The sequence below is a fragment of the Hemibagrus wyckioides genome, linkage group LG10 (genome assembly GCF_019097595.1).
Source record: "Hemibagrus wyckioides isolate EC202008001 linkage group LG10, SWU_Hwy_1.0, whole genome shotgun sequence".
Lineage (NCBI taxonomy): Eukaryota > Metazoa > Chordata > Actinopteri > Siluriformes > Bagridae > Hemibagrus > Hemibagrus wyckioides.
Window position 1 is genome coordinate 8661663 of NC_080719.1, and position 13673 is coordinate 8675335.

The 13673-nt window shown below is 32.7% G+C and overlaps 1 protein-coding gene across 1 annotated transcript; it reads right to left on the bottom strand.

Moving 5' to 3' along the window:
* Positions 1–2541: 2541 nt before the first annotated feature.
* mrpl46 (mitochondrial ribosomal protein L46) lies at positions 2542–13664 on the bottom strand. The gene is made up of 4 exons (XM_058401390.1): positions 13227–13664; positions 12457–12658; positions 10307–10477; positions 2542–3242 (listed from the first exon to the last, which is right to left on the bottom strand). The coding sequence occupies exons 1-4, from the start codon at positions 13455–13457 to the stop codon at positions 2995–2997; spliced, it is 852 nt and encodes a 283-aa protein (XP_058257373.1). The 5' UTR covers positions 13458–13664; the 3' UTR covers positions 2542–2994.
* Between the last annotated feature and the right edge of the window lie 9 nt (positions 13665–13673).

Consider the following 13673-nt stretch of genomic DNA (forward strand, 5'->3'; position numbering starts at 1 on the left):
AGATACAAAAGCAGATTTTTGGGCACGAGTAACAAAAAATGCTTCCTTGTTGTAGGAAGGAACAGATTTGTCCCAAGCAAATGTTTAATATTGTGTACTGAAAATGAAATTCCCACAGACAAATGATGACTAAAAGTATGAAATGAACGAATGTAGTGAGTCATGGCTGCACATGGTGCTTATTTTTGTGCTCTGGATTTAGGCTCTTGCAGTACAAACGTGCCAATAAATCAGTAATTCATGCAAAATGCAGATGAGCCGTCATTCATAAACATCTGCTAGGAAGATTTAGCTACCACAGTCTGTTAATTTCGGAATGCAATAAATATAATATTGGTCAGAAATTCAAGATCACTCCAAAGCCTAAAATTCACTATTCCTATTTTCATCAAGAATTGTTTAGCCCTGCCTCCTCCTCCTGAATTCTTACATCAGACTGCAGTTGATTTTATTGACTAAGTCTTTGACCTTGGACTTGTTTATTTAATTCCTGAATATGGCTGCATTAAAACCAGAGGGCACTCGGGTGTGTTTTTCTGTTGTCGACTGCCTGCTCCATTGTGGTTTTGGCAATTTATGAGTGAAAAACCTCAGTGGAAAATGGAGATATTGGAGTTCGGAATGATGTTCCTACACACAGGTGCTATATCAAACTTATCTGTCACACGCACACACTCGCATGCACACACACAAAGACTGTCACAAATCATAACATACTGTTTTATTGTTTGTGTGTGGTTGTGAAAACGTATATTTAATATATACTAGAACAGCCTGTCCCGGAACACTGTGTAAAATATGTCAAGCTCCAGTTTCTGACACCTACACAATCCAATTGTCCAATAAGTCATAGCTTGACTAATCCCTGTTTGTGCACACTCAGCGTAAAAGCCATTGAGTGTTTGATGCTTTGGAGTGAGCTATATTAAAAGCATGTTCTCTAGTTGTTTGATGAGGGAGGAATTTACTGTCTGGGTGGTAAGGCATAATAGAATATCACTCTTATGTCCTCAAAATGCTTTTCCTTAATTCTGCAACTCACTACTGCCTCCCAGTGGGGTTTTCTAGAGGAAGCAGATTATATCAATCACATGTTCAAGAACATCTGACTCTTCCCTTGAGGGAGAGCATAAACATTTGGGAGAAAAACTTGAACCCCTTTATATGGTGAAAATTTGACAACTTTGACATTTATATGTTCCGTCTGTATTGTTTAGATTCTGGTAAGCCCCAAATGGGAAAGAAAGAAAATAAATGCATTTAAGATTCCATACTCTTGGTAGGTGGAAGCCAATTTTGCTTTGCAACTTCGAGGTTAGGGTTTCGTCTCCCTCCCTGCCCTGTGTGTGCGCCTTTTGTATGCTCTCCCCATGCTTCAGGGGTTTCTTCTGGGTACTCCACTCCATTGTTGGCTGATTGGCATCTCTAAATTGTTCGTGGTGTATGAGTGTGTGCTCTGGGATGGTTTGGCATCCTGTGTAAGAATAGGCAGCACAAAAAAAATGGATGGATTCTGACTGTGGTGCAGGAGCATGACTGACATTTTGACAGCCAGTATCTGATTTCAAACCAAACAGATTAGGCTTATGTCTGCTTCTGTTATATTCACGGTGTGAGCAAATCACAAGGTTTTATTCTACATATACATTCAGGCCTATAAATATTTAGATTGTTATTTTAGTTGTTGGTGTGAGACAGGCTGGTCTGAGTATTTTCTGAAAGATTGATCTCTCGGGGATTTTCACTCACTAGTGTCTCTAGAGTTTACATAGAATGGAAAAAAAAAACATCTAGTGAGCGACATGGAAATACCTAAGAGATGCAAAAGGAGAATGGCCAGACTGAGCTGACAGGAAGGCTACAGGAAGCCATGCTGAGCAGAAAAGCATCTGTTCAGGCCACTTGAGTTCTTCCACACCAACCTTGGCAATCCACATGGACCTCACTTTGTGCACAGTGGCACTGTCATGCTGGAACACGGACAGTAAGCAAGGCTCATTAGCTCCAGTGGAGAGAACACCAACTGAATAGCAACTGTTAGGTTACTGTATGGGTATGATGGTAAAGTGTCCACAAAATTTTGTCCATATTGTGCATGTGTTTATATCAAGTATCAATGAATGTTATAGGCACAAAAACATTTTTTTCATTGTCAACTTGCGTTTTCCTTTTACTTTTTTCAAGAATTCAAAAACAGCGACATTCAGCATGACACACTTTTTAAGAATTCATATATTCGTTACAGAGATGTTGTTTATGGTCTGAGCTGTGGGAAACAAGGTGAAAAGAAATCGTGATTGAATTTAATCAAAATTACATCTCCTGTTTACGTCTCCATTACCTGACCTTAAGAGAAGCATGGGAGAAAGGTTATAGGTGCTCCATTTCCATCAGTATTATTAATATTGATAAGCAGTGACACAAAAATAACAATAAAACATTATAAAATCTAAAAAGGTGGACTGAGTCAATGGGACAGGCTGAGGGTCATATTCATGAGGGCTGGGTTATTTAAAAAAAAAACAAAAAAAACAACAACAATAAAATAAACAACAAATTTATTTTTCAAGACATGACAAAGAAATACAAGTGAACAAATTTCAAACATTAGAAAATATGGGATTATTATGTTTAAATGCACATGAAAGTTTGGACTTATGTCTCATCTGTGGTTGTGGAACTGGAACAGAATTCAATCAAGCTCAAGACCTTCGCCACACTCCAACACACACAGTGTCCATCACACCTGATTCATTTAATCAACTCATCTGGAAATCTAGATTTATTTAGTCAGCTATGTCACGCTTGGTCACAGAGCCCTAACTGATTATGGCATGGAAATGGAGCTCCAAAAAAAAAAAAAAATGAACATTTTTTTTCTGATCAGCAGAGACGAGGCATCTGATCTGACACAATCCCACTACACCGAGTCAGAGCAAGTGTCTTACATAAATGTGTATGACATTTCTACGTGAGGTCCAGTGTCTCAGCATGTCACAGATTCAAAATAAATCGCTTGACCTGTTTCAGGTATTCTGGCACGAGATAATCCTGGAGCTCATCCTTTCTCACCCACACGCAGGAGTCTTTCTTCTGTGGCAGATTGTCGCTACCAGAGAGCATGGCTTTGAAGAAAAACACCTTGGCTCCTATTCTGTTCTCGGTCCGGATGCTTTTGGGGAATTTGTATTTGTAAAATCCACAAGGGGTGTTGCCGAGGAAGGTTGCGTTCAATTTTGTGCCTGAGTGCAGAAACAAACAAACCAAAGCAATAAATATTGTATTTATATATACACACATACATACAAATTTTACATTATTATTATTATTATTATTATTATTATTATTATTATTATTATTATTATTATTATTATTCAGTCACTCCAGGGTTTTTTTTGGGTTTTTTTGGGTGATTGTTGGCCAAAATGCTGGATTTTGCTGCAGCTTTTTTTTTTTTAAAAACCTATGATGCATCTTGTAGAGATTTTTGTGGAAAATTACTTCAACTGGAGAAACTGCAAGCACCGAATTCCCAGTTAAACCTCATACCAGTGAAAACATATGTAATTACTTTCCATGAGAGGTGTATTCATGTTTGACGCACAGAAATCTATACAGGCTTCAGCTGAATGCACATCGTGATATTTACACTGTGGCCTGAACCAAATTTGCAAAAAAAAAATCAGCAGTAATTTTTAATCATTTCAAGCTTCTCTGAGTATTTCACACGGCTGTGTTAGTGAGCATGATCTTCCTTCAATTCTTCTTCTTCAATTCAGTCTCTTTCTTTCTTTCTTTCAATTCTTTCTTTCTTTCTTTCTTTCTTTCTTTCTTTCTTTCTTCAATTCATTCATTCATTCTTTCTTCAATTCATTCATTCATTCATTCTTTCTTCAATTCATTCATTCTTTCTTCAATTCATTCATTCATTCTTTCTCCAATTCATTCATTCATTCTTTCTTCAATTCATTCATTCATTCATTCTTTCTTCAATTCATTCATTCTTTCTCCAATTCATTCATTCATTCTTTCTTCAATTCATTCATTCATTCATTCTTTCTTCAATTCATTCATTCTTTCTTCAATTCATTCATTCATTCTTTCTTCAATTCATTCATTCATTCTTTCTTCAATTCCTTCCTTCCTTCCTTCCTTCCTTCCAATTCATTCTCTCTTTTTCTTCCTTTCTTTCTTCCTTCAATTCATTCTTTCTTTCTTTCTTCAATTCATACTCTCTTTCTTTAATTCATTCATTCTTTCTTTCTTCAATTCATTCATTCATTCATTCATTCATTCATTCATTCATTCATTCATTCTTTCTTTCTTTCTTCAATTCATTCTTTCTTTCTTTCCTATTTGCTTTCTTCAATTCATTCTCTCTTTCTTCAATTCATTCATTCATTCTTTCTTTCCTACTTTCTTTCTTTCATTCATTCATTCATTCTTTCTTTCTTTCTTTCTTTCTTTCTTTCTTTCTTTCTTTCTTCAATTCATTCATTCATTATTTCTTTCTTTCCTACTTTCTTTCTTTCATTCATTCATTCATTCATTCTTTCTTTCTTTCTTTCTTTCTTTCTTTCTTTCTTTCTTTCTTTCTTTCTTTCTTTCTTTCTTCAATTCATTCATTCATTCATTATTTCTTTCTTTCCTACTTTCTTTCTTTAATTCATTCTTTCTTTCTTTCTTTCTTTCTTTCTCTTTCTTTCTTTCTTTCTTTCTTTCTTTCTTTCTTCAATTCATTCTTTCTTTCTTTCCTACTTTTTCTTCAATTCATTCTCTTTCTTTCTTCAATTCATTCATTCATTATTTCTTTCCTACTTTTTCATTCATTCATTCATTCTTTCTTTCTTTCTCCAATTCATTCATTCATTCATTATTTCTTTCTTTCCTACTTTCTTTCTTTAATTCATTCTTTCTTTCTTTCTTTCTTCAATTCATTCATTCATTCTTTCTTTCTTTCTTCAATTCATTCTTTCCTGTTTTCTTTCTTCAATTCATTCTCTTTCTTTCTTCAATTCATTCATTCATTCTTTCTTTCCTACTTTCTTTCATTCATTCATTCATTCATTCATTATTTCTTTCTTTCCTACTTTCTTTCTTTAATTCATTCATTTTTTCTTTCTTTCTTTCTTCAATTCATACTCTCTTTCTTTAATTCATTCTTTCTTTCTTTCTTCAATTCATTCATTCATTCATTCATTATTTCTTTCTTTCCTACTTTCTTTAATTCATTCTTTCTTTCTTTCTTTCTCTTTCTTTCTTTCTTTCTTTCTTTAATTCATTCTTTCTTTCTTTCCTACTTTTTCTTCAATTCATTCTCTTTCTTTCTTCAATTCATTCATTCATTATTTCTTTCCTACTTTCTTTCATTCATTCATTCATTCATTCATTCTTTCTTTCTCTTTCTTTCTTCAATTCATTCATTCATTATTTCTTTCTTTCCTACTTTCTTTCTTTAATTCATTCTTTCTTTCTTCCTTCAATTCATTCTTTCTTTCTTTCTTTCTTTCTTTCTTTCTCTTTCTTTCTTCAATTCATTCATTCATTCATTCTTTCTTTCTTTCTTTCTTTCCTACCTTCTTTCTTCAATTCATTCTCTTTCTTTCTTCAATTCATTCATTCTTTCTTTCTTCAATTCATTCATTCATTCATTCATTCATTCATTCATTCATTCTTTCTTTCTTTCTTTCCTACTTTATTCCTTCAATTCATTCTTTCTTTTTCTTTAATTCATTCTTTTTCTTTCTTTCTTTCTTTCTTTCTTTCTTTCTTTCTCTTTCTTTCTTTCTTTCTTTCTTCAATTCATACTCTCTTTAATTCATTCATTCTTTCTTTCTTCAATTCATTCATTCATTCATTATTTCTTTCTTTCCTACTTTCTTTCTTTAATTCATTCATTCTTTCTTTCTTCAATTCATTCATTCTTTCTTTCTTTCCTACTTTCTTTCTTCAATTCATTCTCTTTCTTTCTTCAATTCATTCATTCTTTCTTTCTTTCTTTCTTTCTTTCTTCAATTCATTCATTCTTTCTTTCTTTCCTACTTTCTTTCTTTAATTCATTCTTTCTTTCTCTTTCTTTCTTTCTTTCTTCAATTCATTCTTCAATTCATTCATTCATTCTTTCTTTCTTCAATTCATTCATTCATTCATTCTTTCTTTCATTCATTCATTCATTCATTCATTCATTCATTCATTCATTCTTTCATTCTTTCTTTCTTTCTTTCTTTCTTCAATTCATTCTTTCTTTCTTTCCTATTTGCTTTCTTCAATTCATTCTCTTTCTTTCTTCAATTCATTCATTCATTCTTTCTTTCCTACTTTCTTTCTTTCATTCATTCATTCTTTCTTTCTTTCTTTCTTTCTTTCTTTCTTTCTTCAATTCATTCATTCATTCATTATTTCTTTCTTTCCTACTTTCTTTCTTTAATTCATTCTTTCTTTCTTTCTTTCTTTCTTTCTTTCTTCAATTCATACTCTCTTTCTTTCTTTAATTCATTCTTTCTTTCTTTCTTCAATTCATTCATTCATTCATTATTTCTTTCTTTCCTACTTTCTTTCTTTCTTTTTCTTTCTTTCTTTCTTTCTTCAATTCATTCTTTCTTTCTTTCCTACTTTTTCTTCAATTCATTCTCTTTCTTTCTTCAATTCATTCATTCATTATTTCTTTCCTACTTTTTCATTCATTCTTTCTTTCTTTCTTTCTCCAATTCATTCATTCATTCATTATTTCTTTCTTTCCTACTTTCTTTCTTTAATTCATTCTTTCTTTCTTTCTTCAATTCATTCATTCATTCTTTCTTTCTTTCTTCAATTCATTCTTTCCTGTTTTCTTTCTTCAATTCATTCTCTTTCTTTCTTCAATTCATTCATTCATTCTTTCTTTCCTACTTTCTTTCATTCATTCATTCATTCATTCATTCATGCATTCATTCATTATTTCTTTCTTTCCTACTTTCTTTCTTTAATTCATTCATTTTTTCTTTCTTTCTTTCTTCAATTCATACTCTCTTTCTTTAATTCATTCTTTCTTTCTTTCTTTCTTCAATTCATTCATTCATTCATTCATTATTTCTTTCTTTCCTACTTTCTTTCTTTAATTCATTCTTTCTTTCTTTCTTTCTCTTTCTTTCTTTCTTTCTTTAATTCATTCTTTCTTTCTTTCCTACTTTTTCTTCAATTCATTCATTCATTATTTCTTTCCTACTTTCTTTCATTCATTCATTCATTCATTCATTCATTCATTCATTCATTCATTCATTCATTCTTTCTTTCTTTCTTTCTTTCTTTCTTTCTTCAATTCATTCATTCATTCATTATTTCTTTCTTTCCTACTTTCTTTAATTCATTCTTTCTTTCTTCCTTCAATTCATTCATTTTCTTTCTTTCTTTCTTTCTCTTTCTTTCTTCAATTCATTCATTCATTCATTATTTCTTTCTTTCCTACTTTCTTTCTTTAATTCATTCATTCTTTCTTTCATTCATTCTTTCTTTCTTTCTTTCCTACCTTCTTTCTTCAATTCATTCTCTTTCTTTCTTCAATTCATTCATTCTTTCTTTCTTCAATTCATTCATTCATTCATTCATTATTTCTTTCTTTCCTACTTTATTCCTTCAATTCATTCTTTTTCTTTCTTTCTTTCTTTCTTTCTTTCTTCAATTCATTCATTCATTCATTATTTCTTTCATTCCTACTTTCTTTCTTTAATTCATTCATTCTTTCTTTCTTCAATTCATTCATTCATTCATTATTTCTTTCTTTCCTACTTTCTTTCTTTAATTCATTCATTCTTTCTTTCTTCAATTCATTCATTCTTTCTTTCTCTTTCCTACTTTCTTTCTTCAATTCATTCTCTTTCTTTCTTCAATTCATTCATTCTTTCTTTCTTTCTTCAATTCATTCATTCTTTCTTTCTTTCCTACTTTCTTTCTTTAATTCATTCTTTCTTTCTTTCTTCAATTCATTCTTCAATTCATTCATTCATTCTTTCTTTCTTCAATTCATTCATTCATTCATTCATTCATTCTTTCTTTCATTCATTCATTCATTCATTCATTCATTCTTTCTTTCATTCATTCATTCATTCATTCATTCATTCTTTCATTCATTCATTCTTTCATTCATTCATTCATTCTTTCATTCATTCTTTCATTCTTTCATTCATTCATTCATTCTTTCATTCATTCATTCATTCATTCATTCATTCATTCTTTCATTCATTCATTCATTCATTCATTCTTTCATTCATTCATTCATTCTTTCATTCATTCATTCATTCATTCATTCATTCATTCATTCTTTCATTCATTCATTCATTCTTTCATTCTTTCATTCATTCTTTCATTCTTTCATTCTTTCATTCATTCATTCATTCATTCTTTCATTCTTTCATTCATTCATTCATTCATTCATTCATTCTTTCTTCAATTCATTCATTCTTTCTTTCTTTCTTCAATTCATTCATTCTTTCTTTCTTTCCTACTTTCTTTCTTTAATTCATTCTTTCTTTCTTTCTTCAATTCATTCTTCAATTCATTCATTCATTCTTTCTTTCTTCAATTCATTCATTCATTCATTCATTCATTCTTTCTTTCTTTCATTCATTCATTCATTCATTCATTCATTCATTCATTCATTCATTCATTCTTTCATTCATTCATTCTTTCATTCATTCATTCATTCATTCATTCTTTCATTCATTCATTCATTCTTTCATTCATTCATTCTTTCATTCATTCATTCATTCATTCATTCATTCATTCTTTCTTCAATTCATTCATTCATTCTTTCATTCATTCATTCATTCATTCTTTCTTTCTTTAATTCATTCATTCATTCTTTCTTTAATTCATTCATTCATTCTTTCTTTAATTCATTCATTCATTCTTTCTTTAATTCATTCATTCATTCTTTCTTTAATTCATTCATTCATTCTTTCTTTAATTCATTCATTCATTCTTTCTTTAATTCATTCATTCATTCTTTCTTCAATTCATTCATTCATTCTTTCTTCAATTCATTCATTCATTCTTTCTTCAATTCATTCATTCATTCTTTCTTCAATTCATTCATTCATTCTTTCTTCAATTCATTCATTCATTCTTTCTTCAATTCATTCATTCATTCTTTCTTCAATTCATTCATTCATTCTTTCTTCAATTCATTCATTCATTCTTTCTTCAATTCATTCATTGTTTCTTTCTTCAATTCATTCATTCATTCTTTCTTCAATTCATTCATTGTTTCTTTCTTTCTTTCTTTAATTCATTCTTTCTTTCTTTCTTTCTTCAATGCTTTTTTTCCTTGTATTCTTCCTTCCTATCATCCTTCAATTATGTCTTCCTTTCTTCCTTCTTTCTTTCCCTCACCATTTCCCTTTGAGAAAACCTAATGTTATCTTATAGGTCAGTCCATTCCTCTACTAGCTCTAAGTAGCTCAGGGGATGTTAAATGAAGGAATCATAAATATAGACTTCAGGAGCAGAATTTGCCCAGAAAACACCGAAATCTGAATGCTGAAACGTTCCAAACGAAATAGTAAACAATGCTGTATATAGGTCTAAATCTGGGAAAATCTAAATTTAACTAGTCACTATTTTAGGGTCAACGAGTGTAGCTACAAACTAATAAACAAACTGGTAAATTGGTTGAAGGTTATAATTTTGGCATTAGTCCAAAGTTGTGTTTCGCTTAGTTTCAAAACAAACTAGATACATAAACCGAAACCCATGTATTGGGTTTATTACACGTTCGGAAAACACATACATTAATATATGTATGAATAATCTAAAAAAAAAAAAGTAAAAGAAGTAGTAAATGAAATCATGCGACTAATTAACACACTTGTAAACAAAACAGTTTGTGTGTGTAGGTGAATCATCTCCTACACATCATCTGCTGCTGGGAAACAGGTTACAGTTGCATCAGGCAACAGAAAGTATTTACATGCCTGAAGAGAAAATGTGTGTATAAATATTGTGTAATTAGCAAGTAATTGTCCCAGTTATATAAAGAAGCATTGATTACTATGTTAATTAATTTTTAGCGAAGTATATACTACAGAATCAGAGAAAACTGAGCTAGTATGATTAACCACCTAAAACCGGTGCATCTGTTTAAAGCAGCTCGTGTGTATCGGATTACTTTTTTTTTGCCTTCTTTTTTTGATCCGGCACAAATGTTTGTAGTCTGAATATATTATCTGGATGCTGTTGGAATGAGTAAAACCCATTTTAAAGTTCATATGAACGAGGGAGTTTAATCTTCCTCTTGGCGCACACACGGTGTAAAGGGAAGTGGGCACATTACCTGGCAGACTGGCGAGGGCACGCTCTGCGGTCTGCCTCAGCGTCTCTCCCGCCTCCCATGGCAGCTGAGGCAGAAGCCAAACCTTCTGAGAGCCAACATCCTGCTTCACCAGCAGCACCAAGCTGTCTCCCAGGCAGCGCTCAGCCGAGCTCACATCTGTGGTGTCAGAAGCTACAAAATGTTTGGAGATCACTGACTCAGTATGACACGCTTAGCGCAAGTTGTGCTCGCTAATATTTATCCTTTGAATGGGTGTAACGTGGGAAGAAGAACAAATCCATCTGTGGCCCGTGACACTGTTGTAGTTCAAATTATTTCAGGAAGAAAACAATTACAGCGTTGCTATTTTATCAGGACATACTGCTTATGGATTAAAAATATGCAAGGCAGGATTTACATAACTCTATTAATGTAAGGTGAAAGACTCCAGTAAGCTATGATTATTATCTTTACATGATTTTACATTGCTACAGTAATCACTTGTAATATTTCCAGACCTTCCAACTTTAATGCCGTTTGCACAGAAGCAGGACATCTAGCATAATTTATTACTAAAAGAGCAGTCTTTATCTCCACAATAAAACATGATATAAGCAAATCATAATATTAATCTAGAATAATCTACACATGACACCACCTGGAAGCCCCGCCCCTTTGCTACAAAAACGCAAGTGTCTTTTTCTATCCAATAAAACAGAAGATGAACAAATCAATAGACTGGAAAATGATAATATTGTTTGACCTAAAAAGATTACAAAGGCCCACAAGAAAGTGTCAAATTAACACTTAACAGATAATGTTTAAGGGAATGATTAAGTGATTAAATATAGTGTTTTTTGCCTCTCTGATACACTCAAACAGTTTGAGCAGCAGCAGATCAACAGTATACTGAAAATATAAAGCACTCTTTGCAGCACATTACTGCATAATCATCTAAAACAAATCCACCATACAACTGAGTCTTTGCCACTGCCATCCAGCAGTTCCTGACCGCACAGCTAATAACATTATGTTGTGTCCGAAGCGAGGTAACAACTTGTAATTCCCAGCCTACCACCAGTAAAAGCCACCAAAAACAACCCTTCAAATTTTACATTGGCTTGCAGTACTCTTCTCCACTATCAGTTCATTCACTTCTTGCTAAAACCATTCACTGTTGTTTAAAGTCCAAAATGTGACAAAATTAAGGGAAATTACAATGTCACAACCTGCAAATAACAAAATCAACAAATTCATAATGAGCACTAAACTTAATTTAAACCTTGGTGTCAATCATACCAAAAGTTTAATTAAATAAATACATTATAGATTCATTTTAAAAATCAAATCAACACACCAGTCGATCAGCCAAGAATTGTGTTTTTTTTGTTTGAGACTGGAATGATTTCTGATCCTGTGACACGCCATTGTCTATAAAAAAGGGACAAAAGGACATTCCAGAGCTAAAACCAGCTATTTTAAGGTAGAATTTGATACATACAGTTGACATTAATTTGATGTGTATTTTAGTTTATGTTTAGATGGAGAGATTTTTTTGTAAGTACAAATAGCATTAGTGAGCCATTTTTCCAAGACAATAGTGCACTACAGAACTAAAAATTCTTCTGTGTCCTGGCACCAAAGCAGAGGAAATAATATCCCCAGGCTATGTGAAGAGCCGAGTCACTGTCTGTCTTCAGAAGATGTCTGAAAATTCACCTTCAACTGATCACAAATAAAAATTGGGGAAAAATCAACTTACTCTGTTATTTGATACCTTTCATCTACCAAATGTTGTTGAAATGCTTCATCTACCTAATATAAAATGCTCAATTTTGATGTAAAAGCAAACCTCCAACATGAAACTTGCTGGCTATTCAAATACATTTGGAGGAAAATCTGAAGTTTTCATTTTTTGACTAAATTGTTTCATCAGCATGTTCACCAGGAACTAGAGTATAGTGGCAAACAGAGTGTTCTCATTGCAAAGATCAGGAGACTCAGTCAAGCATGTGCAATTATTAAAGTAAAATGTAAGTGGATTAGATTTCAGTAGATATTTGCCACCATTAATTTAGAAAATGGGATCGGCGCATGACTATTTCACTGCTACTCTGAATTAATTTTTGAATAAAATAGATTCCTTTAATTTCATTAGAGATTCTCCAAACCTTTCATCCTAGGAGCAGCTTGGAAAAGCTTGAATTTCTGTTCCCACATGTCTTCCAAATCCTGTGCTGTGACAATCTCTTGACTTCCGTAGGCCTCTTCATCATCCGAATCGTAATCAGCATCCTGTTTACGGCTCATGCGCTCGGCGTCCTCCAACAGCCGCAGCTCGTGGTCTGAGAGTAGGCTTCTCTCCAGCTCCATCTACAACAAGACCCACAGCAACGTTTTACAACATAAAGCTACTGTTGGTTAAAATCTGGACAGAACTATGCACTGTTCGCTAAATATTTAAACATGACAAATGTTTAGAAAACAGCATGATGTACAACATGAGCAGCATTTGTGTACAATCTCACCATCATGAAGTTTCACATCAAATCTGCTCTGTTACTATTGGATAAATATCGAGTATTGATCTGTACTACGAGTCCTGAAATATTTCTTGCATTAAAAAAATGACAAATTGTGTTTCTAGTATTCATTACAAAGTTATGTGATCCTCAGGATTTGGGTGCTTGGTCTGAAAAGCTGAATCCTAAATGGCTCCATGTGCATTATGTGGAGCGTGGATGCAGCATCCTTTTCACTACACCATGCACTAGAATAGGTTTTGAAATAACAAGCTTCACGCTTTAAACAGAGCAGTAAGATAGAATTAAATAAGAAGAAAAGATGTTATCTGAGGATTTAGCAGCTTCTCGGCAGCTACATTGTACTTAATCTCAATATGCTCCGGCTGTCATTCTAAAACGAGGTTTTAGAAGATGACCTGGCGCATGAGCTCCATGAACTTCTCCTCAATCGGGCTCAGGTCCTGAGAGATGACCGGAAGTCTCTGTAAGCACACCGCGCCGTGTAGGACCCATGGCGACGGTGGACTTGCGATCTTGATTTTCTGAGCGCTGGAAGAAACATATCGCACTGCTGCTTTTAATCGTCCTGGTCCTGAAGTAATTTGCCATAGCGGTCGCCAAGCATACTTCCAACAGGGCGCCGCCATTTTTGAAAGTACCCACAATGCAAGCGTGAGGGATTTACGGTCTAAACATTAAGATGTTGGGTGAGCCGAATCATACAAAGTAATTCTAAGCTAATATATTAAAGGCATAAATTGCTGTTCTATATAAAATAACAATAATTATTTCTTTTAGTGTGAAAGTACAGTGTTGTCCTGTCTGCATATTGCATATAGTGTTGTCTTGCGAAATATATTTAG